We start from the raw sequence: 25,588 nt of genomic DNA, 5'->3' as shown, positions 1-25,588 counted from the left end.
GTCAAAATGTTATCATATGTGAGTTCTAGTATAATATATTTGTCCAATGAATACCCGTTTATCATCTGCATTTCTTCTTGGTGTAGCAATTTTAATGGCCAGTTGTTTATCAACAGCCATCGACAAGCCTTCTGGTACTGACAATGAAAACTTGGCTAATACACTTTTGGTGGGGACAACACGCATAAATCTAGCAAAACACGTAATTAATACGCATAAATATACACTAAGGAGAAAAACTCACGGGATGCCTCCTAATACCGTGTCGGACCTCCTTTTTGCCCGGCGTACTGCACCAACTCGACTCGGCGTGGAAGAAACAAGTCGTTGGAAGACCCTTGCAGAAATATTCAGCCATGCAGTCTCTAAAGGCGCCCACGATTACGAAATGGTTGCCGGTGCAGGAGTTTTTGCACTAACTGAACTCTCGATTACGTCCCTGGCATGTTCGATGTGATTAATGTCGGATGATCTGGGTGGCCAAACCACTCGCTCGAATGGTCCAAGAAGTTCTCCAACCAATCGCGAACAATAGTGGGCCGGTGACATGTTTAGGACCATACGAGGGTAAGTCAATTATTGCCCGCAAAGTAGTTATGAAATTTTATTGTAATCAAATACGAAACTTACACGAACATCATTTTTCGACAGAGTCTCCTTGCGTTTCAACGCACTTGGTCCATCGTTGTACAGCCTTCCTGATGCCCTCATAAAAGAAGGTTCTCGGTTGAGCTGCGAGCCAGGAATGCACCGCTTCTGTCCCTTAATGCCTGTTTGAGTGGACCAAACAGGTGATGGCCAGAAGGCTCAAGATCGGGACTATATGGAGGATGATCCAGTAACGGTACTTTAAATTTGAGTTTCTGGAGCGTTTCAGCAGTGTGGGCAGCAGAATGCTGGAGTGCCCCAGGGAAGTGTGGTAGGTCCGCTGTTGTTTTCTATCTACATAAATGATCTTTTGGATTGGGTGGATAGCAATGTGTGGCTGTTTGCTGATGATGCTGTGGTGTACGGGAAGGTCGCGTCGTTGAGTGACTGTAGGAGGATACAAGATGACTTGGACAGGATTTGTGATTGGTGTAAAGAATGGCAGCTAACTCTAAATATAGGTAAATGTAAATTAATGCAAATGAATAGGAAAAAGAATCCTGTAATGTTTGAATACTCCATTAGTAGTGTAGTGCTTGACACAGTCACGTCGATTAAATATTTGGGCGTAACATTGCAGAGCGGTATGAAGTGGGACAAGCATGTAATGGCAGTTGTGGGGAAGGCGGATAGTCGTCTTCGGTTCATTGGTAGAATTTTGGGAAGATGTGGTTCATCTGTAAAGGAGACCGCTTATAAAACACTAATACGACCTATTCTTGAGTACTGCTCGAGCGTTTGGGATCCCTATCAGGTCGGATTGAGGGAGGATATAGAAGCAATTCAGAGGCGGGCTGCTAGATTTGTTACTGGTAGGTTTGATCATCACGCGAGTGTTACGGAAATGCTTCAGGAAGTCGGGTGGGAGTCCCTGGAGGAAAGGAGGCGTTCTTTTCGTGAATCGCTACTGAGGAAATTTAGAGAACCAGCATTTGAGGCTGACTGCAGTACAATTTTACTGCCACCAACTTATATTTCGCGGAAAGACCACAAAGATAAGAGAGATTAGGGCTCGTACAGAGGCATATAGGCAGTCATCTTTCGCTCGTTCTGTTTGGGAGTGGAACAGGGAGAGAAGATGCTAGTTGTGGTACGAGGTACCCTCCGCCACGCACCGTATGGTGGACTGCGAAGTATGTATATAGATGTAGATGTAGATGTAGTATGCGGACGGGCGCTGTCGTGCAACAACCCATCACCTTTTGACAGCAATCCTCGGCGTTTGGTTAGAATTGCAGGCTTTAGCCTGGCAGTAAGCATCTCACTGTAATGTACACTATTTATCGTTGTTCCTCTTTCTGCATAATATTCCAGTACTAGAACTTGTGCGTCCCAAAAAACCGCAAACATCAGTTTTCCTGCGGACGGTTGCGTTTTGAATTTTTTCCTGCACGGCGAATTTCTTTCCATTCAACACACTGCCGTTTACTCTCCGGCTCGTAATGATGGATCCATGTTTCGTCGCCAGTAATGATCCTGCCTAAGAAGTTGTCCCATTGGTTACCATGGCAACCTAAATGTTTTTTTTGCAGATGTCCAAGCGCGTTTGTTTATGCAACTGTGTGAATTGTTTTTGACCCATCTTGCACAAACTTTATGAAACCCAAGTCTATTGTGGATGATTTCGTAGGCAGAACCGTGACTAATTTGCAGAAGATGTGCCACTTTGTCAATAGTTAATCGTGTGTCCAAGAGAATCATTTCACGTGAACGCTCAATGTTTCTTCCTTTGTGGCGGTAAACGGTCGTCAGCCTCCTTCATCGTACGTGTAACACTTGAGCGACCATTTCAGAATTTTTCAATGCATTCGTAGACACTCCGTTGTGGCAAAACACTGTTTCCGTACTGTACCAAAAGTCTTCGACAAATTTCTGCCCCTGATACGCCTTCCGAAATTAACCTAGCAGCTGGAAAATTGCAAAGATATAACAACAAATAAACAAAGCATGCGTCATCAACGTAAAATGACAGTACTACCAAAATAAACAAAAATATGACTAAATTGCGGATATTAATTGATTTCCCCTCGTAAAGTCCACGAACGACTGTAATTGGTCTTTAAGTAGCAGTGCTAACCGTTTACTGCCAACGTTCGGTTCCGTAGGACGCAGTCCATCCCATGTAAACTCACAGCCCACACCAATATGGAGCTACCACTAGCTTGCACAGTCCCTTGTTGACAAATTGGGTCCTTGGCTTTATAGGGGTCTACGCCTCACTCGAACCTTACCACCAGCGCTTACTAACGGGAATCGGGACTCATTTGACCAAGCCAAGGCTTTCCAGTCGTCTAGGGTCCAATCGATAGTACTTCAAACATTGATTTCTATGCTTGTTTCATGCAGTGTTGCTTGTCTATTAGCACTGACAACTCTACGCAAAAGCCGCTGCCCTCGGTCGTTAAGTGAAAGCCATCGGCCATTCCTTTGTCCATGGTGAGAGATAATGCCTGAAATTTGATATTCTCGGTACACTCTTCACACTGTGGATCTCTGAATAACGAATTTCCTAACGATTTTCGAAACGGAATGTCCCAAGCGTCTAGCTTCAGCTACAATTCCGGGTTCAAAGTCTTAATTCCCGTCGTGCGGCCATAGTCACGTCAGAAACCTTTTCACGTGAATCATGTGGGTGCAAATGACAGCTCGATCAATGCACCTTGTGTACGTGATGCTACTGCCATCTGTGTTGTGCATATCGCTATCCCAAGACTTTTGTTATCTCCGCGTAGAGAAGTAGGAAGTCTTAACGCTGTTTAATACTCTTTTAATATTCCATCAACTGCAACATGTTTCACTTTTAAGCTCTTCATCATCAACTATGAAATCTTTCTTGGGAGGGGTACCATTCACCAAACATCGGCACAGCCTTGAAACTGCGGAAAAGGTTCGTTAGAACATCTACATCTACATCTACTTTTATACTCCGCAAGCCACCCAACGGTGTGTGGCGGAGGGCACTTTACGTGCCACGGTCATTACCTCCCTTTTCTGTTCCAGTCGCGTATGGTTCGCAGGAAGAACGACTGCCGCAAAGCCTCCGTACGCGCTCGAATCTCTCTGATTTTACATTCGTGATCTCCTCGGGAAGTGTAAGTAGGGGGAAGCAATATATTCGATACCTCATCCAGAAACGCACCCTCTCGGAACCTGGCGAGCAAGCTACACCGCGATGCAGAGCGCCTCTCTTGCAGAGTCTGCCACTTGAGTTTGCTAAACATCTCCGTAACGCTATCACGGTTACCAAATAACCCTGTGACGAAACGCGCCGCTCTTCTTTGGATCTTCTCTATCTCCTCCGTCAACCCAATCTGGTACGGATCCCACACTGATGAGCAATACTCAAGTATAGGTCGAACGAGTGTTTTGTAAGCCACCTCCTTTGCTGATGGACTACATTCTCTAAGGACTCTCCCAATGAATCTCAACCTGGCGCCCGCCTTACCAACAATTAATTTTATATGATCATTCCACTTCAAATCGTTCCGCACGCATACTCCCAGATATTTTACAGAAGTAACTGCTATCAGTGTTTGTTCCGCTATCATATAATCATACAATAAAGGACCCTTCTTTCTATGTACTCGCAATACATTACATTTGTCTATGTTAAGGATCAGTTGCCACTCCCTGCACCAAGTGCCTATCCGCTGCAGATCTTCCTGCATTTCGCTAGAATTTTCTAATGCTGCAACTTCTCTGTATACTACAGCATCATCCGCGAAAAGCCGCATGGAACTTCCGACACTATCTACTAGGTCATTTATAAATATTGTGAAATGCAATGGTCCCATAACACTCCCCTGTGGCACGCCAGAAGTTACTTTAACGTCTGTGGACGTCTCCCCATTGATAACAACATGCTGTGTTCTGATTGCTAAAAACTCTTCAAGCCAGCCACACAGCTGGTCTGATATTCCGTAGGCTCTTACTTTGTTTATCAGGCGACAGTGCGGAACTGTATCGAACGCCTTCCGGAAGTCAAGGAAAATAGCATCTACCTGGGAGCCTGTATCTAATATTTTCTGGGTCTCATGAACAAGTAAAGCGAGTTGGGTCTCACACGATCGCTGTTTCCGGAATCCATGTTGATTCCTACAGAGTAGATTCTGGTTTCCAAAAACGACATGATACGCGAGCAAAAAACATGTTCTAAAATTCTACAACAGATCGACGTCAGAGATATAGGTCTATAGTTTTTCGCATCTGCTCGACGACCCTTCTTGAAGACTGGGACTACCTGTGCTCTTTTCCGATCATTTGGAACCTTCCGTTCCTCTAGAGACTTGCAGTACACGGCTGTTAGAAGGGGGGCAAGTTCTTTCGCGTACTCTGTGTAGAATCGAATTGGTATCCCGTCAGGTCCAGTGGACGTTCCTCTGTTGAGTGATTCCAGTTGCTTTTCTATTCTTTGGACACTTATTTCGATGTCAGCCATTTTTTCGTTTGTGCGAGGATTTAGAGAAGGAACTGCAGTGCGGTCTTGCTCTGTCAAACAGCTTTGGAAAAAGGTGTTTAGTATTTCAGCTTTACGCGTGTCATCCTCTGTTTCAATGCCATCATCATCCCGGAGTGTCTGGATATGCTGTTACGAGCCACTTACTGATTTAACGTAAGACCAGAACTTCCTAGGATTTTCTGTCAAGTCGGTACATAGAATTTTACTTTCGAATTCACTGAACGCTTCACGCATAGCCCTCCTTACGCTAACTTTGACATTGTTTAGCTTCTGTTTGTCTGAGAGGTTTTGGCTGCGTTTAAACTTGGAGTGAAGCTCTCTTTGCTTTCGCAGTAGTTTCCTAACTTTGTTGTTGTACCACGATGGGTTTTTCGCATTTTACGATTGCCTTGAACTTTTTCCATAAACACTCAACATTGTCAGTGTCGGGACAGAAATTTTCGTTTTGATCTGTTAGGTAGTCTGAAATCTGCCTTCTATTACTCTTGCTAAACAGATAAACCTTCCTCCCTTTTTTACATTCCTATTAACTTCCATATTCAGGAATGCTGCAACGGCCTTGTGATCATTGATTCCCTGTTCTGCACTTACAGAGTCGAAAAGTTTGGGTCTGTTTGTTATCAGTAGGTCCAAGATGTTATCTCCGCGAGTCGGTTCTCTGTTTAATTGCTCGAGGTAATTTTCGGATAGTGCACTCAGTATAATGTCACTCGATGCTCTGTCCCTACCACCCGTCCTAAACATCTGAGTGTCCCAGTCTATATCTGGTAAATTGAAATCTCCACCTAAGACTATAACATGCTGAGAAAATTTATGTGAAATGTATTCCAAATTTTCTCTCAGTTGTTCTGCCACTAATGCTGCTGAGTCGGGAGGTCGGTAAAAGGAGCCAACTATTAACCTAGCTCGGTTGTTGAGTGTAACCTCGACCCATAATAATTCACAGGAACTATCCACTTCTACGTCACTACAGGATAAACTACTACTAACAGCGACAAACACGCCACCACCAGTTGCATGCAATCTATCCTTTCTAAACACCGTCTGCGCCTTTGTAAAAATTTCTGCAGAATTTATCTCTGGCTTCAGCCAGCTTTCTGTACCGATAACGATTTCAGCTTCGGTGCTTTCTATCAGCGCTTGAAGTTCCGGTACTTTACCAATGCAGCTTCGACAGTTTACAATTACAATACCGAATGCTGCTTGGCCCCCGCATGTCCTGACTTTGCCCCGCACCCTTTGAGGCTGCTGCCCTTTCTGTACCCCCCCGAGGCCATCTAACCTAAAAAACCGCCGAGTCCACGCCACACAACCCCTGCTACCCGTGTAGCCGCTTGCTGCGTGTAGTGGACTCCTGACCTATCCAGCGGAACCCGAAACCCCACCGCCCTATGGCGTAAGTCGAGGAATCTGCAGCCCACACGGTCGCAGAACCGTCTCAGCCTCTGATTCAGACCCTCCACTCTTCTCTGTACCAAAAGTCCGCAGTCAGTCCTGTCGACGATGCTGCAGATGGTGAGCTCAGCTTTCAACCCGCTAGCGAGACTGGCAGTCTTCACCAAATCAGATAGCCGCCGGAAGCCAGAGAGGATTTCCTCCGATCCATAGCGACACACATCATTGGTGCCGACATGAGCGACCACCTGCAGATGGGTGCACCCTGTACCCATCATGGCATCCGGAAGGACCCTTTCCACATGTGGAATGACTCCCCCCGGTATGCACACGGAGTGCACATTGGTTTTCTTCCCCTCTCTTGCTGCCATATCCCTAAGGGGCCCCATTACGCGCCTGACGTTGGAGCTCCCAACTACCAGTAAGCCCACAGTAACTAAAGAAGTTAACCCAGCATCCTGCAAAGATTTGTGTAAACAGATGGCGATTCTAACATCATCATGTCATTGCAAGTACCAATCCGTTACGCAGCTCAAGAATCACAACAGCAGTTATCTCACAGCAGTACTAATATCATGGAACAAGAGCAGGACTAAACTTACATTTCCAAGCGTATTCAAATAAAGAAACATAAAACAAAATTATCTACAACAGAATGAAATCTTTCAGTAAATTGCCCAAGGAGATTAAAGAAACAACTAAAACCCACAAATTTTTTCGATCAGTTAAAGCGTAGTTCTTAAGAATTCATACTCCAAAATCAACATTTGTTTAGATGATAAGAAATTAACATTATTTATTAATAAACAGCTGTCATTCAACAGTAAACTGTCATAGTTTAATGAACTCAACATGTGATTCATTGTGGTCAGGCGCTGACTCACTTTATTCGGGAGTGCCAAGAGGACAACACGAAGAATTCAATAGAATGGCGGAAGTTTCGTCAGAGTCTGATTTGAGCGGAAAGCACGCGGCGAGCGCGCGTTTGTGTGTGTGTGTGTGTGTGTGTGTGTGTGTGTGTGTGTGGAGTGCAGGCCACTGCAGTGTAGTGTAGCGAAGTGTGTGTTTGTGTGGAATGTGAGCAGTGAACAGCGATGTGATACGAATATACAGTGTAAAAGCATATTTTTAGTTTAATTGTAAACCTTTTTTCAAATATGTATAAAAACCACTGAAAACAACAAATTAAAATTAAAAACACTACTTCTTAATCTCGACGTAAGTGAGGTAATATTACTGTGTGCATGATTTAGTTGATTTTTTAAAAATAGTTTCCTTTTCAATTAGACTGGCATGTCTGATATTATTTTGCAAAGGATCTAGTGATGCATAAACTAAAGCGAAAACTAACTAATTCTGTCCATTTTGCAGCAAATCCGTAGAGACAGAAGCACGTATGTAGCATGCCCCATTGCACCACGGTTACATTCAGGGCTGTGTACGATCACCTATTTACGAGCGAATGCTTTGCATCTTGCACAGCTGGTTCTCATGCTGTTCAAGCGGCTCTAGTTTTCTTAGCAACTGATGTCTGTAGGCAATACACTTCGGTCACTCTGAGTAACTAGGTATTGTCCAGCAAACATTGGCCAGTTGCATCTTCTAAATGGCAAGATGCAAGCTGGCGGAGATTTCTGGAATGCCACATAGCCTGGTATGTGCAAAGTGAGAAATAATTTCGTTCATTGGAAAAGTTTTAAGAATTTATCCATTTTATATGTGCCTACTCTGGCCGCTACCCGTTGTCATATCGGATCAGTTGGTGCCAAATTAGACAATAAATGAAGCCACATTGTAACATGCCAGTGACGATTCTCGTTCTGATGTTAAGCTGGACATCGATTTTTCTGAAGTGGCTGTTTCTAGCCTACAGTATTTGACAATCGAATATACAGTCGATGGTGCTGCTGTACGTAAAGTGTCCGCTTGTGTTCCCTAGCTTATTACAGCCAGCTTTCCAATAATGTTGCCCCGTCATTTCGAGATGTTCCTCAAATGTCAGACAGGAATCAACTATTACGCACAGATATTTATCATGTGGGCTGTAGCTCAACTATACTCCTGCCCGCATCTCGTGGTCGTGCGGTAGCGTTCTCGCTTCCCACGCCCGGGTTCCCGGGTTCGATTTTCTCTGCCTCGTGATGGCTGGGTGTTGTGTGATGTCTTTAGGTCAGTTAGGTTTAAGTAGTTCTAAGTCCTAGGGGACTGATGACCATAGATGTTAAGTCCCATAGTGCTCAGAGCCATTTGAACCATTTTTTGAACTATACTCCACAGAAGTCGATAGTAAGTGTTTTGTCCGCGAGCTTGTTGCTCATGTATGAGAAGTAGCCAGTCATATACCCTGTAAAGCGTGCGTCAGTTATGATGTTAATCGAATGTAACAGAAGCGTTAGTATTTACTATTCCAAGCGTTTTAGAAAAAGTGACAATAGTCGTGGCCTACAGGGATCGACGGATTTACAGATCGAGAGCGTGGAGCTGGCGTGCGTCTACAGCTCTTTCCGTAGGGGACTGGGATGCAAGGGGCACCTGGAGAGACTACATTGCTTTTACCGAAGGAGTCAAGAGATTGTCGCGGCGGACTGGTCTGACGGGTGGGTTAGTAATTAGCTCGAAAAGAACGGACTTGGTGAACTGGGGTTAAACTGAATAAACGGAAGTTTCTCTAAAAACAAAAAATTCTTGACGTTGTGTAATTGTAAGCCAGAGACATTAATTTCTAGAGTTTTAGGGTCATTGGACGGATCACCAATTTTCCAGTGATGGCGAAAATCTGTTGCGTGGCAACCATAGTGCTACAGGGATCATACTAATGGGACAGTGGTTGTGGTCATTCAGTCTTGTTTCGCGGGTCCAAGCGATGCAGGATCTCCTAAAAGCAATTTCGTAATTACAGATGCGAGGGAAAGTGAACGGGATCCGCAGACTAATATTTCTCTTGACTGTCTCTCAAGGGCCGATGTCGATTCTGGCAGTCTATGGGAAACGCATACCCGGTTAATCAAGGGGTTGCCCAACCATAGGCGCTGGCAGGACGAAAAGCGGGCGGTGGCAGTCTCTCACTACGCCAAAGAAATTCCGCATCTCTTCCAGAGGCAAACCAATCGCAGGTCAGCCGAGCAGTGCAGTCGACAACCAAACAACAGCCGACGTCAGCTCCATAGAAGAGTAGTACCTAAGGTCCATGGAGAATACTTTTCGGGTACAAATAGTAGGTATGTGATACAGCTGGTGAAAGAATGTAAATTAAAGGAAGGTGACAGGTTGGCTTCGTCAGATGTAACTAATCTGAATACATCTGTGCCGTCTGAAGAAACAACAGATATAATAGAAAACAATGTATGTGAATGTGATAAAATACCCCAGATTGAAACAGATAGATTTATAGGGTTACCAAAGTATGTTTTATCATTCAAATATTTTAAATTTAATGGTAAGTTTTATGTGCTGGAGACAGATATATCAATTGACTGTGCATTAGCAGGGCAGACGGCGGACATCTTCTTGAACGCCTATGGAACGGCTTTTGTAAAGGAAATGTTAAGTACTGCGATAAAAAACATTTTACGAAGATGTATTGACGATGTACACTCCTGGAAATGGAAAAAAGAACACATTGACACCGGTGTGTCAGACCCACCATACTTGCTCCGGACACTGCGAGAGGGCTGTACAAGCAATGATCACACGCACGGCACAGCGGACACACCAGGAACCGCGGTGTTGGCCGTCGAATGGCGCTAGCTGCGCAGCATTTGTGCACCGCCGCCGTCAGTGTCAGCCAGTTTGCCGTGGCATACGGAGCTCCATCGCAGTCTTTAACACTGGTAGCATGCCGCGACAGCGTGGACGTGAACCGTATGTGCAGTTGACGGACTTTGAGCGAGGGCGTATAGTGGGCATGCGGGAGGCCGGGTGGACGTACCGCCGAATTGCTCAACACGTGGGGCGTGAGGTCTCCACAGTACATCGATGTTGTCGCCAGTGGTCGGCGGAAGGTGCACGTGCCCGTCGACCTGGGACCGGACCGCAGCGACGCACAGATGCACGCCAAGACCGTAGGATCCTACGCAGTGCCGTAGGGGACCGCACCGCCACTTCCCAGCAAATTAGGGACACTGTTGCTCCTGGGGTATCGGCGAGGACCATTCGCAACCGTCTCCATGAAGCTGGGCTACGGTCCCGCACACCGTTAGGCCGTCTTCCGCTCACGCCCCAACATCGTGCAGCCCGCCTCCAGTGGTGTCGCGACAGGCGTGAATGGAGGGACGAATGGAGACGTGTCGTCTTCAGCGATGAGAGTCGCTTCTGCCTTGGTGCCAATGATGGTCGTATGCGTGTTTGGCGCCGTGCAGGTGAGCGCCACAATCAGGACTGCATACGACCGAGGCACACGGGGCCAACACCCGGCATCATGGTGTGGGGAGCGATCTCCTACACTGGCCGTACACCACTGGTGATCGTCGAGGGGACACTGAATAGTGCACGGTACATCCAAACCGTCATCGTACCCATCGTTCTACCATTCCTAGACCGGCAAGGGAACTTGCTGTTCCAACAGGACAATGCACGTCCGCATGTATCCCGTGCCACCCAACGTGCTCTAGAAGGTGTAAGTCAACTACCCTGGCCAGCAAGATCTCCGGATCTGTCCCCCATCGAGCATGTTTGGGACTGGATGAAGCGTCGTCACACGCGGTCTGCACGTCCAGCACGAACGCTGGTCCAACTGAGGCGCCAGGTGGAAATGGCATGGCAAGCCGTTCCACAGGACTACATCCAGCATCTCTACGATCGTCTCCATGGGAGAATAGCAGCCTGCATTGCTGCGAAAGGTGGATATACACTGTACTAGTGCCGACATTGTGCATGCTCTGTTGCCTGTGTCTATGTGCCTGTGGTTCTGTCAGTGTGATCATGTGATGTATCTGACACCTGGAATGTGTCAATAAAGTTTCCCCTTCCTGGGACAATGAATTCACGGTGTTCTTATTTCAATTTCCAGGAGTGTATTTACAGTGTATCAAGAATCTGTAGAATAAATAAATGAACTGATGAGTGAGCTTAACGAAATACATGAGCAACAGGAAGTTTCATATTATTTTGATTTCTACATCTACATCTAAATGGATACTGTGAAAATCACATTTAAGTGCCTGGAAGAGGGTTCATCGAACCACCTTCACAATTCTCTATTATTCGAATCTCGCTCAGCGCGCCGAGAGAACGAACACCTATATCTTTCCGTACGAGCTCTGATTTCCCTTATTTTATCGTGGTGATCGTTTCTCCGTATGCAGGTATTCGGAGGAGAAAGTTGGTGATTGGAATTTTGTGAGAAGATTCCGTCGCAACGAAAAACGCCTTTGTTTTGATGAGGTCCAGCCCAAATCCTGTTTCATTTCTGTGACACTCCTCCCATATTTCGTGATAATACAAAACGTGCTGCCCTTCTTTGAACTTTTTCGATGTACTCCGTCAGTGCAATCTGGTAAGGATCCCATACCGTGCAGCAGTATTCTAAAAGAGGACGGACAAGCGTAGTGTAGGCAGTCTCCTCAGTAGATCTGTTACATTTTCCAAGTGTCCTGCCAAAATGACGCAGTCTTTCGTTAGCCTTCCCCACAACATTTCCTATGTGTTCCTTCCAATTTAAGTTGTTCGTAATTGTAATACTTAGGTATTCAGTTGAATTTACGGCTTTTAGATTAGACTGATTTATCGTGTAACCGAAGTTTAACGAATTCCTTTTAGCACTCATGTGGATGACCTCAGACTTTTCGTTATTTAGGGTCAACTGCCACTTTTCGCACCATTCAGATATCTGTTCTAAATGAATAGATTTGAGGATCGAGAATAAGAATAACGAAATTGAGACAGGAATATTTAGGAAACTACGTTCACAGGTACAGTAACTGCTAAGACGCCATAAACATGAATTAGAATTCTTCGAAAATGCTGTTTACAGGGCTAATTGTATGCAGCCAAGTCTTCAGAATAAGAATAAACAAATGAAAACAGGCAAATATTGGTTTTGAAGCAGATTTGGTAGAGAGGTTGAGTGCAGAGCTAGAGCACAGAAACCAACAAAACGAAAAAAAGTCCCCAGAAGTATAGAGTAATGCCATATTGGGGAATTATCTCTTATAAATTGGCGAGATTATTTAACAACAAAGGGGAGAAAATTGCATTGAGGACGGACTGGCACAGGGGAGAAATGGATGGGGAAAGCGTGAGTTTACGAAATAAGTGTCAGGATTGTGAAGTGAAGTGCTTGGGATAAGTGGGAAGAAACTTTGAAGTAAGGTTTGAAGAAGATAATAATAAAGAGAATGGGCCATTTCCGGTGGCGGAGCACCTCGGGGGGTGAGCAGCTTTTCTTGGGTGACATCACAGACACCATATTGCACTTTGAGGATAAAGTGTGGTTGCTCTCAAATTTAGAAGAAGTGGAGTTTTTTTTGCGCTTTAAAAAATGAATGCGTAAGCGTGTTATTGCGAAGATAGAAGTATGCAAGTCATTTTTGGGTCCGCTTTAGCGATATCCTCCTTGGGAAGCAGTCGCCAACTTATTAGAATTAGCGGCATTAGGTTTTATGTTTCCTGTTGGCCTTCCTACACTGACGCACACGATGGTATTGGGTTTTAGATATTACTATGAGTTAACAAATAATGTTAATAGATCCTATAGTGTGGCATCTATGTTCCAGGAAAGTACTGTCTTTGGTAGGTGAAAGCGGCAGCGTTTACAGCTGTGCTCAGTAAGTATAACATGTCAGCATGAGTTTTATGTTTGACAAAGCATGTATGTTACTGGGTTTTTACTTTAGATAGCGCCTATGACATTGAGGCTTTAAGGTATGTTTATACTACAGGACGATGTAAATATTATGTTAGTATGTGTTGTAACGCGGTCTATTCATTGGGTTCCTTGTTGTATAGCGGGCCGTTGTGACCGAGTGGAACTAGGCACCTCAGTCTGGAAGCGCACGACCGCTAAGGTCGCAGGTTCGAATCCTGCCTCGGGCATGAATGTGTGTGATGTCCTTAGGTTAGTTAGGTTTAAGTAGTTCTAAGTTCTAGGGGACTGATGACCTCAGAAGTTAAGTCCCATAGTGCTCAGAGTTGTATAGCATTTGGTAACGGGATAATGTACTCCCGAAACATGTTCTACTAAAAATATCACGCATTTGATGAGTGGTGGCTTAACATTCTCAGTATCGATTCAAGAGAAAGTCGCAGTGTGCATCACGACACACAGTCCCAGTCATCTGCGGCAAGGTCACCCCTCGAGACCTCCGAACATTACGTTCAGAGATGCTAAGAAGTAGATTCAAGCACTTGCTTCACAACCGGTTCAGTCGTTGTATCTTTGTCGATGGACAAAGGGAAGGGAAGAAAACCAATGTGCACTCCGTGTGCATACCGGGGGGAGTCATTCCACATGTGGAAAGGGTCCTTCCGGATGCCATGAAGGGTACAGGGTGCACCCATCTGCAGGTGGTCGCTCATGTCGGCACCAATGATGTGTGTCGCTATGGATCGGAGGAAATCCTCTCTGGCTTCCGGCGGCTATCTGATTTGGTGAAGACTGCCAGTCTCGCTAGCGGGATGAAAGCAGAGCTCACCATCTGCAGCATCGTCGACAGGACTCACTGTGGACCTTTGGTACAGAGCCGAGTGGAGGGTCTGAATCAGAGGCTGAGAAGGTTCTGCGACCGTGTGGGCTGCAGATTCCTCGACTTGCGCCATAGGGTTCCCCTGGATAGGTCAGGAGTCCACTACACCCAGCAGGCCGCTACACAGGTAGCAGGGGTTCTGTGGCGTGGACTGGGCGGTTTTTTAGGTTAGATGTAAATTATCTGGGAGTATGCGTACGGTAAGGCGGGTACCAGATTGAGATTCATTGGGAGAGTCCTTAGAAAATGTAGTGCATCAACAAAGGAGGTGGCATACAAAACACTCGTTCAACCTGTACTTGAGTATTTCTCATCAGTGTGGGATCCATGCCAGATAGGGTTGACGGAGGGGATAGAGAAGATCCAAAGAAGAGCGGCGCGTTTCGTCACAGGGTTATTTGGTAACCGTGATAGCGTTACGGAGATGTTTAGCAAACTCAAGTGGCAGACTCTGCAAGAGAGGCGCTCTGCGTCGCGGTGTAGCTTGCTCGCCAGGTTTCGAGAGGGTGCGTTTCTGGATGAGGTATCGAATATATTGCTTCCCCCTACTTATACCTCCCGAGGAGATCACGAATGTAAAATTAGAGAGATTCGAGAGCGCACGGAGGCTTTCAGACAGTCATTCTTCCCGCGAACCATACGCGACTGGGACAGAAAAGGGAGGTAATGACAGTGGCACGTGAAGTGCCCTCCGCCACACACCGTTGGGTGGCTTGCGGAGTATAAATGTAGATGTAGATGTAGATGTAGAACAGGAAACAGAGGTAATGACAGTGGCACATAAAGTGCCCTCCTCCACACACCGTTGGGTGGCTTGCGGATTATTAATGTAGATGTAGATGTATCCCAGTACGGTGACCATTCTATGGTATTTAAGAATTGGGCCCCGCACCCAAATAACGCTTTCAGTTGCGCAATCACACGCAATCTCTCTGCTAGGCTTGGTGGAAATGTCGCAGGACAGTACCTTCCTCTTTCCATAAACGCCTCCACATTCTGCAAGAGACTGTCAACCATTAGTGAGCAGCAGTAGCAGCGGGCACTTCGCATACTCTTGATAAGCTCTCTCTTTTCGCGCCATATCGGCATTTTGGACTTTCTTTGGGATACGTCTGGGATTCTCAGTGTTAAATGGACCACGAGATGCCGGGTCACGTGAAGGTTTGTAACAGGACTGCAATTTCCCTGTACTCAAAGTTAATCCCCGTTTTTTTCGAAGTAGCCATCATTTATGTGCGAGCTCCTCATTATTCGACTGATGATAGCCAGGGTAGCGATTTTGTACATTGTCCCTAGCCACTTATGGTTTACCTCCTCACGAATAGGATTCCGTGATAGTTTTTAGTTGTAGAAAGGCACATAGGAGTATAGATAAGAATGTTGAAAACTACATCCGCATCTACTTCTACATAGATACTCTACGCCTCGCTTGGTGTAAGGAGCGTAAACATTGGACGATTGATCTGTGGTAAAACGTTGTGTGTAGTGACGAATCACGGTACATAATGTGATGATCCGATGGCAGGGTGTGGGTATGGCGAATGCCCGGTGAACGTCATCTGCCAGCATGTGTAGTGCCAACAGTAAAATTCAGAGGCGTTGGTGTTAGGGTTTGGTCATGTTTTTCGGGCTTGCAACCTTTGCTGTTTTGCGTGGCACTATCACAGCACAGGCCTACATTGCTGTTTTAAGCACCTTCTTGCTTCCCACTGTTGAAGAGCAGTTTGTAGCTGGTAACTGCATCTTTCAACGCGATCGAGCACCTGTTCATAATGCATGGCCTGTGGCTGAGTGGTTACACGACAACAACCCTGTAATGGACTGGCGGCACAGAGTCCTGACCTGGATCCTATAGAACGCCTTTGGGATATTTTGGAACGCCGACTTCGTGCCAGGCCTCACCGACCGACATCAATACCTCTCCTCACTGCAGCACTCCGTGAAGAATGGGTTGCCATTCCCCAAGAAACAAGCTGTCATCAAGACTAAGGGTGGGTAAACACCATACTGAATTCCAGCATTACCGATGAAGGGCGTCACGAACTTGTGAGTCGTTTTGAGCCAGGTGTGTGTGCGTGTGTGTGTGTGTGTGTGGGTGTGTGTGTGTGAGTGAGTGAGTTCTAGATTGTTCCTAGGTGCGTTACGTGTTACCGCCTCTCGTGATATTACAGTATGCCCATTATTGTCGAACACGATTGTTTTTGGTCCAGGTGTTATGGAGGCATGATGTTGTATAGGCGTACTGATCTAAAAATCTTTGAACGCTGAGATTCACCGGTCAGCATTATTGTGCCACTATGCCCTTCCCCCATGTGCGTCTTATCACGGTACATTGGTCTCTGACTTCATTTTTATGAATGACCGCGTTGAACAGCGCTGGTGGAGGAACGAGAGAATATTCCTCGAACGGACAGGCCCGTCCGTGCGCCTGACCTGAGTCCCCCCGAGCACGTGTGGAATGCTGTGGGGTGACGTACTGAAGGATGTTTACATGCACCAGAGACAATCCGGCAGTTTTCAACCGCTCTGGTGGTGGAACGGAACGCCCTTCAACAAGAACTCCTTACCAACCTTATGACGAGCACAGCAGCGGGTTGCTGAGCTTTCCATGCCGTCTGTGGTGTCCAGAGGAACACATAAATCGCTGTGACTTAAGTGTAATTATTATCTTTCAACAAAAGATGTCCTTCAGTTATCTTTTGTACCACACTGCAGCAGTTCTCCCAATGTGTAACGCAACTATCATTGAGCTATGTCACTTGACAGCGACATCATGCGAAAGTTACTATCGTCTTTACGTTTTGAACCCTGTATATGTTCTGTAACTAGATCTTCATTTGATTTTGCTGGTCTGGTTTACATTAGAACGATTTACACGAGACTGTTTAGTAGTTTCTTCAACACAGACCGATAATATTCCTCATCTTTCCTCCTACAATACCCCGAACTCGTAATTTCACTCGTTTGCGTCAGCTGAATCTACGTAAGTCGTAATTCGTAATGTAAATGTTTTCTTTGTCAATGCACCAGGTAAGTTCGTGTTCAAAATGCCCGTCGGAAATAATCACGTCTCCAATTAAAAAGAATTTATTTCCAGGACATAATTCTCATTCAATAAATTTGTAATAAACCTAGAATTTAGTTTTATCAAGAAATAAGCTCAGTGTATTCTGATAATGTCAAGTCGCATTAGAGTCTAACTTACAAACATTCTACTTAAGTCCTAAATTCTGTAGCGCATCATGTAGCTTTCGAGACGATGGCATGAACTTCAGAGATGCTCAATGGCCCAGATGGGCACTTGTAGAAAAAAGAAGTTCCACGTTCTGGATCTAGATGGGCCAATAGGGTCCGACCGACCGCCGTGTCATCCGCTGCCAGTGGTGTCATTGTATGCTGTATCAAGGGGCATGTGGCCTGCACGCCGCTCTCACGGTCGTTGTCGGGTTTCTGACCCTGCAACGCCACCTGCTTGGTCGTGTAACTTCTCTCTCGGCCTCGCGAGGCTGAATGAACCCTGGAAGAACCGGGAATCGAACCCGGATCCCCATAGGGTCATCAGTAGCGCTAACCACTCATCTACGGAGGCGGACTGGATATGGACTACATATGAACTTAGCTCTTATCAAGTCAGTGACGGATTGAAATATAGTAGAGAAACACAAAAACCACACTCACCGATGTCTGCGGAGGCTCCCCAGGTGCCCTGCTGTGCCTGCTTGGCCAGCTTGCTGATGGCGTCCACGTACAGCCGGGACGCCGCCGCAGCTCCTGAAACGAGAGAGAGAGAGACAGGTATAAACGCTGCTGCCAGGTGCTCAGTTCCCAAAACCACATCACTCACTCTCAGTTCCCAAACCCAGATCCCTCACTCTGCGAGCCGAGCCTTGAAATCCAACAGTCTCTTGGACCACTTAAGGGCAGACAGTCTGTGTCGGAAAGAAGAGTGGAACGAGGATTAGACTTTAACATGCCGAGGTCATTAGAGACGAAGCAAAAGCTCAGATCGGCGAAAGAAATCAGCCGTGCCAAGGAATCGTCCCACCAATGACGACGATTGATTTAGGATACTCACGAAAGACCAAAATCTGTGTTGAGTGTCTGAACATATCTAGTTAATTAGCTTCGAAATTGATAGCGGTTGAAACCAAATACCAATAAAGATAGCCGTCGGGAATACTTTGCAGTTGGCGTTGCTGTACTTTCCGTCAACATGGAATATTACTCCAGCGATTCGCAGACACCCCATCATTCGTAACAAGTTGTATGCCGAATACGCAGCTTCCAGCGTTGCGATGGACCTTAAAAAACAGTGCCTCTGAAGAAATACACCACGGTTTTGTATATTGTGTATAAGAGTTTGCTCTGTCGATAACGACGAAGATGTGTAGCTTCTTAGACCACAAGACCATCACAGCAGATTACAGCTCGTCCATTCACTCCAACGAAACTGACACGCGCGAGTGCGCTTATCGACAGTTGTTCCGCTCGCCTATATTCGCTCTGAGATCTGACTTCCCTCTCCGGACGAGAGGGGGCAGGGCCGCGGAAAGTGATTTAAATGGCTCCGCCGTCGAGGAGAAGGAGGTGGTCGAGCGCAGTAACTTTGAAGCTGGCTGGTCACAACACAGGGAGTCGGTAGCGTTCTTGGTTCAGTGTTGTTGATTTGTAAACGGCACCGGTTGGATGGAATGTCTCTCAGAAAGGAAGCCAGCCTGGCCTTATGAATGCTGCTCAACTTCTGTAACGATTGTGGACGGGTTGTCGGCGAGAGAAGGTTGCACATAGTGAGCAATTTGTTTCGAAATTTGTTATTAATAACCCATCCAAATTCAAAAATAAAGCGAAGTGCATAGCTACAACACTAGAAGAGAGGATGATCTTCACTATTCTTGGTTAACTCTGACTTTGGCACAGAAAGGAGTGAATTACGCTGGCACGAAAATCTTTGGTAATTTGTCAAATAGCATTGAAAGCTTGACAGATAGCCAACCAACATCTAAAAGAAAATTAAAATAATTTCCGAATGACAGCTCCTTCTACTCAACAGATGGATTTTTAGATATGAAACAGTAAATGTAAAAGAAAGTGTAATAAAAACTTCTGTTAAACCGACTCTTTCCACATCTCTACGAAATGTCGTATTCACGACATACGGAACGAATATTAATGTAATGTACTGCGCCCTAAGCAAAAAAGTAATACTGCAGTTCGATTAACCTGGTAGTACTATTTTCTTCTGGATCAAGTTAATAAGACTTGTGAGAATTAACTGGATATTTATACTTCCCCGGGTTTTCAATCGTAATTCTATAGTGTTTAATGGTCTACATTTTAAGCCTGTTTTTAATTGTGTTTTATCTGTTGTAATACTGGTCATTGGCTCGTAATTACAATTTTGAGGGTTTTGCTGGTCGGTCTTTCCACCACAGTTAAATTGATGTTACCAGAGCGGGTAAGTCCGTGAAAGGTTATTGGCTGGGAGTCAGTTAATTGTAGATTTAACTTGCCAGCAATAATCGGAAGCAACGTATGGTGATTGCATTTTCAACATCCTTGCAGTTGAAAGAAAACTGGTTTTATGTAAGGCATTTAACATTTAGTTCGCTGAAACTTGCATTTCGTCAGCTTTCGTATTTCTGTTTTATCCCTTATGAATGTAACGTAATTTCTTAAGTTGGCTTCTGCGTTATTCGAGTAATCTTGCATTTCAGCGAAATTGTCTGCATGTATATTACTTAACAGGGCTCCTTGCACAATTGTAGTTGAATAACAGAGCCTTCTATTTAAGAGCTTCAGCTGATCAATCTTATGTTTTCTTTTAATTGCTTGCGGGGTTGAATTGTCTTTTTATTATGTATGTACGGTGACTAAAAATTTTATTAGCGTATTATTCTGTAAATCCAATAAGTAGCCATCTGGGCATTCTTGCCAAATAGTGATGGGACATAAACTGCATTGCCTTCTGGTTCCTGATCGCTTTCTGCGAATTCTATCTGGTTTTCAATTTTTTGAGTAATTTTTCAAAACACGTCGGTCTAATGATATGTTGACTAAAACAAATTTTGGAACTGTGTTTTAAAACGCCTTCTATCTTTCGTGTTATGATTTTGGAATTTTTTTAATGATTTAAAAGAAAAGCTTGATTTTTTGATAAAAATCTTGTTGTAACTGTGTGTTATACAGTTATCGATAAAATACTGTGCGATATTTCTCGCAAATAAATTTATCCCTGACTGTTTCCACACCTTTTATCCTAGAATAAAGCGGGAAACATGCAGCGTGGAATAATAAATTACCCCATTTACCACTTTTGAGCATACGAAAATCCTTGCTGTGGTCTTCAGTCCAGAGACTGGTTTGATGCCGCTTTCCATGCTACTCTATCCTGTGGAAACTGCTTCATCTCCCAGTACCTACTGCAACGTACATCCTTCTGAATTCGTTTAGTGTATTCATCTCTTGGTCTCCCTCTACGATTTTTACCCTCCGCGCTGCCCTCAAATACTAAACTGGTGATCTCTTGATACCTCAGAATATGTACTACCAACCGATCCCTTATTCTAGTCAAGTTGTGCCACAAATTTCTCTTCTCCCCAATTCTATTCAATACGTCCTCATTAGTTATGTGATCTACCCATCTAATCTTCAGCATTCCTCTGTAGCACCAGATTTCGAAAGCTTCTATTCTCTTTTTGTCCAAACTATTTATTTGCCATGTTTCACTTGCATACATGGCTACACTCCATACAAATACTCTCAGAAAAGATTTCCTGACATTTAAATCTGTACTCGATGTTAACAAATTTCTCTTCTTCAGAAACGCCTTCCTTGCCATTGCCAGTCTACATTCTATATCCAGAGATTCTCTTTAGCGGGCAACAATTTTGGGTATCTGGCTCTTACGATCGTTCACTTCTACACGGCCTCTCTATAATCAGTTCCACGCTTGTTGAAAGACAGTGGATATAGTTTATGTATAACAGGCCAATACATCATTGTTTACCTCTCGTAAGATAGCATCTAGCAATGTACCATAGAGTCGTCTAGGATATCTTGTACCATTGTCTTCCAGTTAAACTGGCCATAATCCTCTTAATTTTTGAACATGGAGAAATTTTAAGAAATTTGTCCATTGACCACGGGTACATGTTTCAGCAGCCTCGGCCCCATTTTGCAAGGACAGTTAGGTTTGCTACCACGAGTCCGTGGGTCTTTGAGCAGTGCTGAAGGTTGTGTAAGAATGGGTGGTAACTGCACGGAACATCTCCAGTGTAGCAACAATATTGATATAAATACGGATACCGCAGGACAGAATAGTCCACGTCTTCACAGTGTTTCAGGATATATACTTATAGGACTCTTTTTGCAGCTGTGAGCAACAGAGTTCTTTTTGAACAAGTGAAAGTTGTCTTCCCACTTGAAACAGAGCAAGCTAGAATCTTCGCATCTGCTCTTATTATACCCCTGTTATTGTTTTCTATTAATTTTCCATTTTTTGTCAAAGTATTTACAATGTGGAAGTGTAATACGTACCTGAATGCATCAAAGTACTAAATACACTGTTTCGCTGAGATTAATTACCAGGCTTTTGTTTTCGATATACTGATTCCAAGAGTGTAATTCGTTTTGCTGAAAGCTGTGTTAATTAAAAACTTTACTACAATACGAGATAGAAAATTCTGAATGCGCTAATCAGTCGAGTTGAACATGTTGATACCACCCACTATAAAGAGTCGCATCTAGACTAAATAGTAACGCATTTCGATTATTCTGAAACGAATTAACCTACCAGATATTTAATATTATAGTTTGGAAGTACCCAGATTTTTCGTTGAAGATTTAGCCATTGTACCTGTCATATTCCGGATTTTACCATTGTAATTTTTTGATCAAATTTTTATGAACCATGTAACGCCTTTTACTAATTAATTAATCCATTAAGAATTTGCATAAATTTGCAAAAATGATTATAAATCTAAAGACGACGCCTCTAGTTAAAGGTAGGTTATTCCCATCAAAATGTTAACATCATTTTATTTTGTATATTGTATCTTTGTGAATCTCCTTGATAAAAGTCAGTTTGCACCTCGACATCAATGACTCAGTTCTGTAAGACTACCGTTCTCTTATACTGTGCTAATTGCACAGTAACAACTGTATATATCTCTATGCATTGTTAGTTGTCATGAGCCTCACTGTGCCCACTAACGGTGTAATTTGTTACAAACACGAGAATTTCATCAGATTTTAAGTCCGACTGTGCGCTGTGTCTGCTGCTGTCGTATTGTGTGACGGATTGTGAATGTGACTACCCATAAACAATCATTTATGTGGCGGCTGGAACTGGTCGTCGCAGTGTTTACAGTGATAATAAATGTAGGAAAAGTTGTATTAATTAAAAGTTGTGTGGTGAACATTATTGGAGGCTTTCCCGTAACACCAGTTTTACAGAAACTACGAACTTTCTTTACTCAGACACTGATAGCGGAATAAAGGTTACGACGTTACTCACGGGGTTCTTGATCCTGCTCCTCACGCCGTGAATCAATTTAGATACAAACAATTACGATGAAATAGTAAGCTCCGCCAACGTATGGTCCATTAACTTTGAGTGTGGCTCGCTGTCATCAATAGGGAGTTGTCTCGTAAATCATCGCTCTATAGCCCAACAATCCAACGTGATAATTGTTTACACGAAAATCTTGTGGTAGCAGTGAGACACTTCAGCGAATAATTTAATAAAAGATGAACTGAGGTTCTATCTGTTAGTTAAAATCCCGAAGGGTAATAATAATCCCCAGAACATACTGATTTTAAGTTTTATACAGATCCATTTTATTTTTCGGAAATGCGCAACATACGCGAATATGCCACATATAAATAACTCCTGAATAACTTCAGAATCTATCAGCAGTGTAAAATTTCTAAATTACTCACCATTTACAGGCAGCAGTATACGCTAAATAATGCAATGAACTCTTGAAAACCTGATCTATTTCTCAACAAATGAACATCGCCCATGACAGATCTTGTCGCTAACTAAATTGCTTCTTAACATTGAAATCAGTATCCCGAGATTTACAAATTATTAAAACATTGCGATTAGTGGCTGGCATGTTTTTGAAATAATGCAATGAACTCACTTTTACACATATATTTCCATCAATAAGCTGATAAACACCCTTTTTATAGTCCAGTCGTAAGAACAAAAAGAACATCTGCTAGCGTTGAACGCTACACACAATATCTATCTAACAAGAGTAACATGAGAATCAGAAACAGCAGAAGAGCGTGTAATAACTTATCTTTTCATCTTCTACAGCTAAACAAAGATATAAATGTTTTTTTCACCCTATTCTTTACTGCGATATTGTTTGTCATCGTTACTGTCTTTCCCTACTCTAGTATCGACGTTATAATTTTTGTAAATCATTGTACAAAGATATAAATGTTTAATTTCATCCTATTCTTCAATGCGATATTGTTTATCATCGTTATTGTCTTTCCCTACCGTGGTATCGACGTTATAATTTTTGTAAATAATTTTATATTTTTTGCACAACTGACTTTAAGTCTGGTCTGTTTAGTCTTATTCAATATTAATTATACACACTTCAAACGCATTATTCTCAAAATTCGCAAAAGGGACACTACAAAGTGTGACTTTCTGATGGGTTCAGTAGTTACAGTTTATTATGAACAACTACGTTAATAATGTTAATAACTTTTTTAGTTATTAATACTTAGACATGGATTTATGTTCAGCGTCCTCATCCCATTCCCGCGGTTCCAAAGCTGTCATCGTTTTCCTCCTAGCATGCTTGTACGGCATGACGATATTCCAAGTCACAGGCCCCTCCATCTTTGCTCATCTCGCGATCATGCTGCCGGAATACACGTCCTTCCGCCCGGGTAATCCCCTATGACCGCTGGGCCTCGTGGTTTGCCAGCCGCCTTTGTCTGCGCTCAGCACGCCCGTCGCAATCCTTCAGACAGCTGGCCGCCCCAACAAACATCCACGCCGGCCAACAGCCGATCTGTCAGATTCAATCCGCTCTGCAGTCATCGAACCAGCTGCTTGTAAGGCGCGTACACTCTAGGCCAACGAAGGCCAACGAATAGCAACCGCTTCGTTGGCCGAGATCTGCTCAGTCTGTACAGGCGGCAAATCGAAGTCAGCGAAGCGGTCGGCGTTGGTTGCGGTTCGGTCTGCTAGCGGTAACACTAAAAAGTTGGCGGATGATTGCCGCCGGAACCCCTCTTCTAGCGAGAACGCCAGGTCAAATGTTCATAGGTTCAGTAGCGATTTGTTATGTCTCTAGAACGGGCGAATATTTAAGCTTTTCAGGGCAGCCACTAGTCGCACTTAGTGTGTTTTATTAATTTAACTAATCACCAGAAACCCTGGAATTTGCAGTTTAAAGTACAGTAGTTGGCTGTTAAATTAAAGAGCGAAACCAGTGAACAAAACACACTGCGTGTGACTTGTAGCTATCATGAAAAACTGAATTTCAAAAGTCGCTGTTTTCCCTGCAGCTCTAGCCAAGGATGTGTTTTTATTGTGTTTAAAAATTGAGATGCATAGAGTGAAGTATGGAGAGAGCCTTAAAGTGGATAGATTTTTGTGGCGAACGGAAATGTTTATGGGCCCCTACTAACTGCGATTATAGAAACAAACGGAAAAGAATAGACGCTTGGAGGGGACTAACTCAGCTAAAAGAAGGTGGTATGCGCGACGAGAAAAAGAAAATAATGTCTTTATTGACACGTTTTTGCCGTGAACGACAAAGTGAAACAAACAAAACTGTGAGTGGCTTAACTTTCTGTTGCAGGTAGAGCTCTCCTAAAAGAGGCATTATCTTTGGAAATTTTAGGTCTTACACAATTCAGGAACAATGTAAGTAGGCTGTTTAGGTTTTTATGTTGGTAACGCCACGTAGCGCTGACTGTGCTGTGTGCAGTCTGTGGCTGGTTGGACTCATTGTTGATATATTCACTAGTGTAGTGTTGGGCAGTTGGATGTGAACAGCGCGTAGCGTTGGGCAGTTGGAGGTGCGCCGCCAGCAGTGGTGGATGTGGAGAGAGAGATGCCAGAGTTTTGAGAGGTTACTATAAGCGGACGATCTGGACGTGTGTCCGTCAAAAAAAGGAAATTTGTAAAGATGTCATGAATTGATAGATATATATGATGACTTTTTAACATTATTAAGGTAAATACATTATTTGTTCTCTATTAAATCTTTCATTTGCTAACTATGCCTATCAGTAATTAGTGCCTTCAGTAGTTAGAATCTTTTATTTAGCTGGCAGTATTGGCGCTCTCTGTATTGCAGTAGTTTGCGTAATGAAGATTTTTGTGAGGTGAGTGATTCATGAAAGATATAGGTTATTGTTAGTCAGG

General features: G+C 44.0%; 1 protein-coding gene across 2 annotated transcripts in view; it reads right to left on the bottom strand.

Moving 5' to 3' along the window:
• LOC124776992 (brain-specific angiogenesis inhibitor 1-associated protein 2-like) overlaps positions 1-25,588 on the bottom strand; it is an 886,269-nt gene that overhangs the window by 59,141 nt on the left and 801,540 nt on the right. For both annotated transcript variants that reach the window (XM_047252239.1, XM_047252240.1), the window contains exon 3: positions 17,863-17,955. In XM_047252239.1, coding sequence (XP_047108195.1) covers positions 17,863-17,955 — 93 coding nt within the window. The remainder of the gene's footprint in view (positions 1-17,862; positions 17,956-25,588) is intronic.

This window comes from Schistocerca piceifrons, chromosome 2 (assembly GCF_021461385.2).
Source record: "Schistocerca piceifrons isolate TAMUIC-IGC-003096 chromosome 2, iqSchPice1.1, whole genome shotgun sequence".
Classification (NCBI taxonomy): domain Eukaryota; kingdom Metazoa; phylum Arthropoda; class Insecta; order Orthoptera; family Acrididae; genus Schistocerca; species Schistocerca piceifrons.
This window is presented reverse-complemented; position numbering and strand designations above follow the sequence as displayed.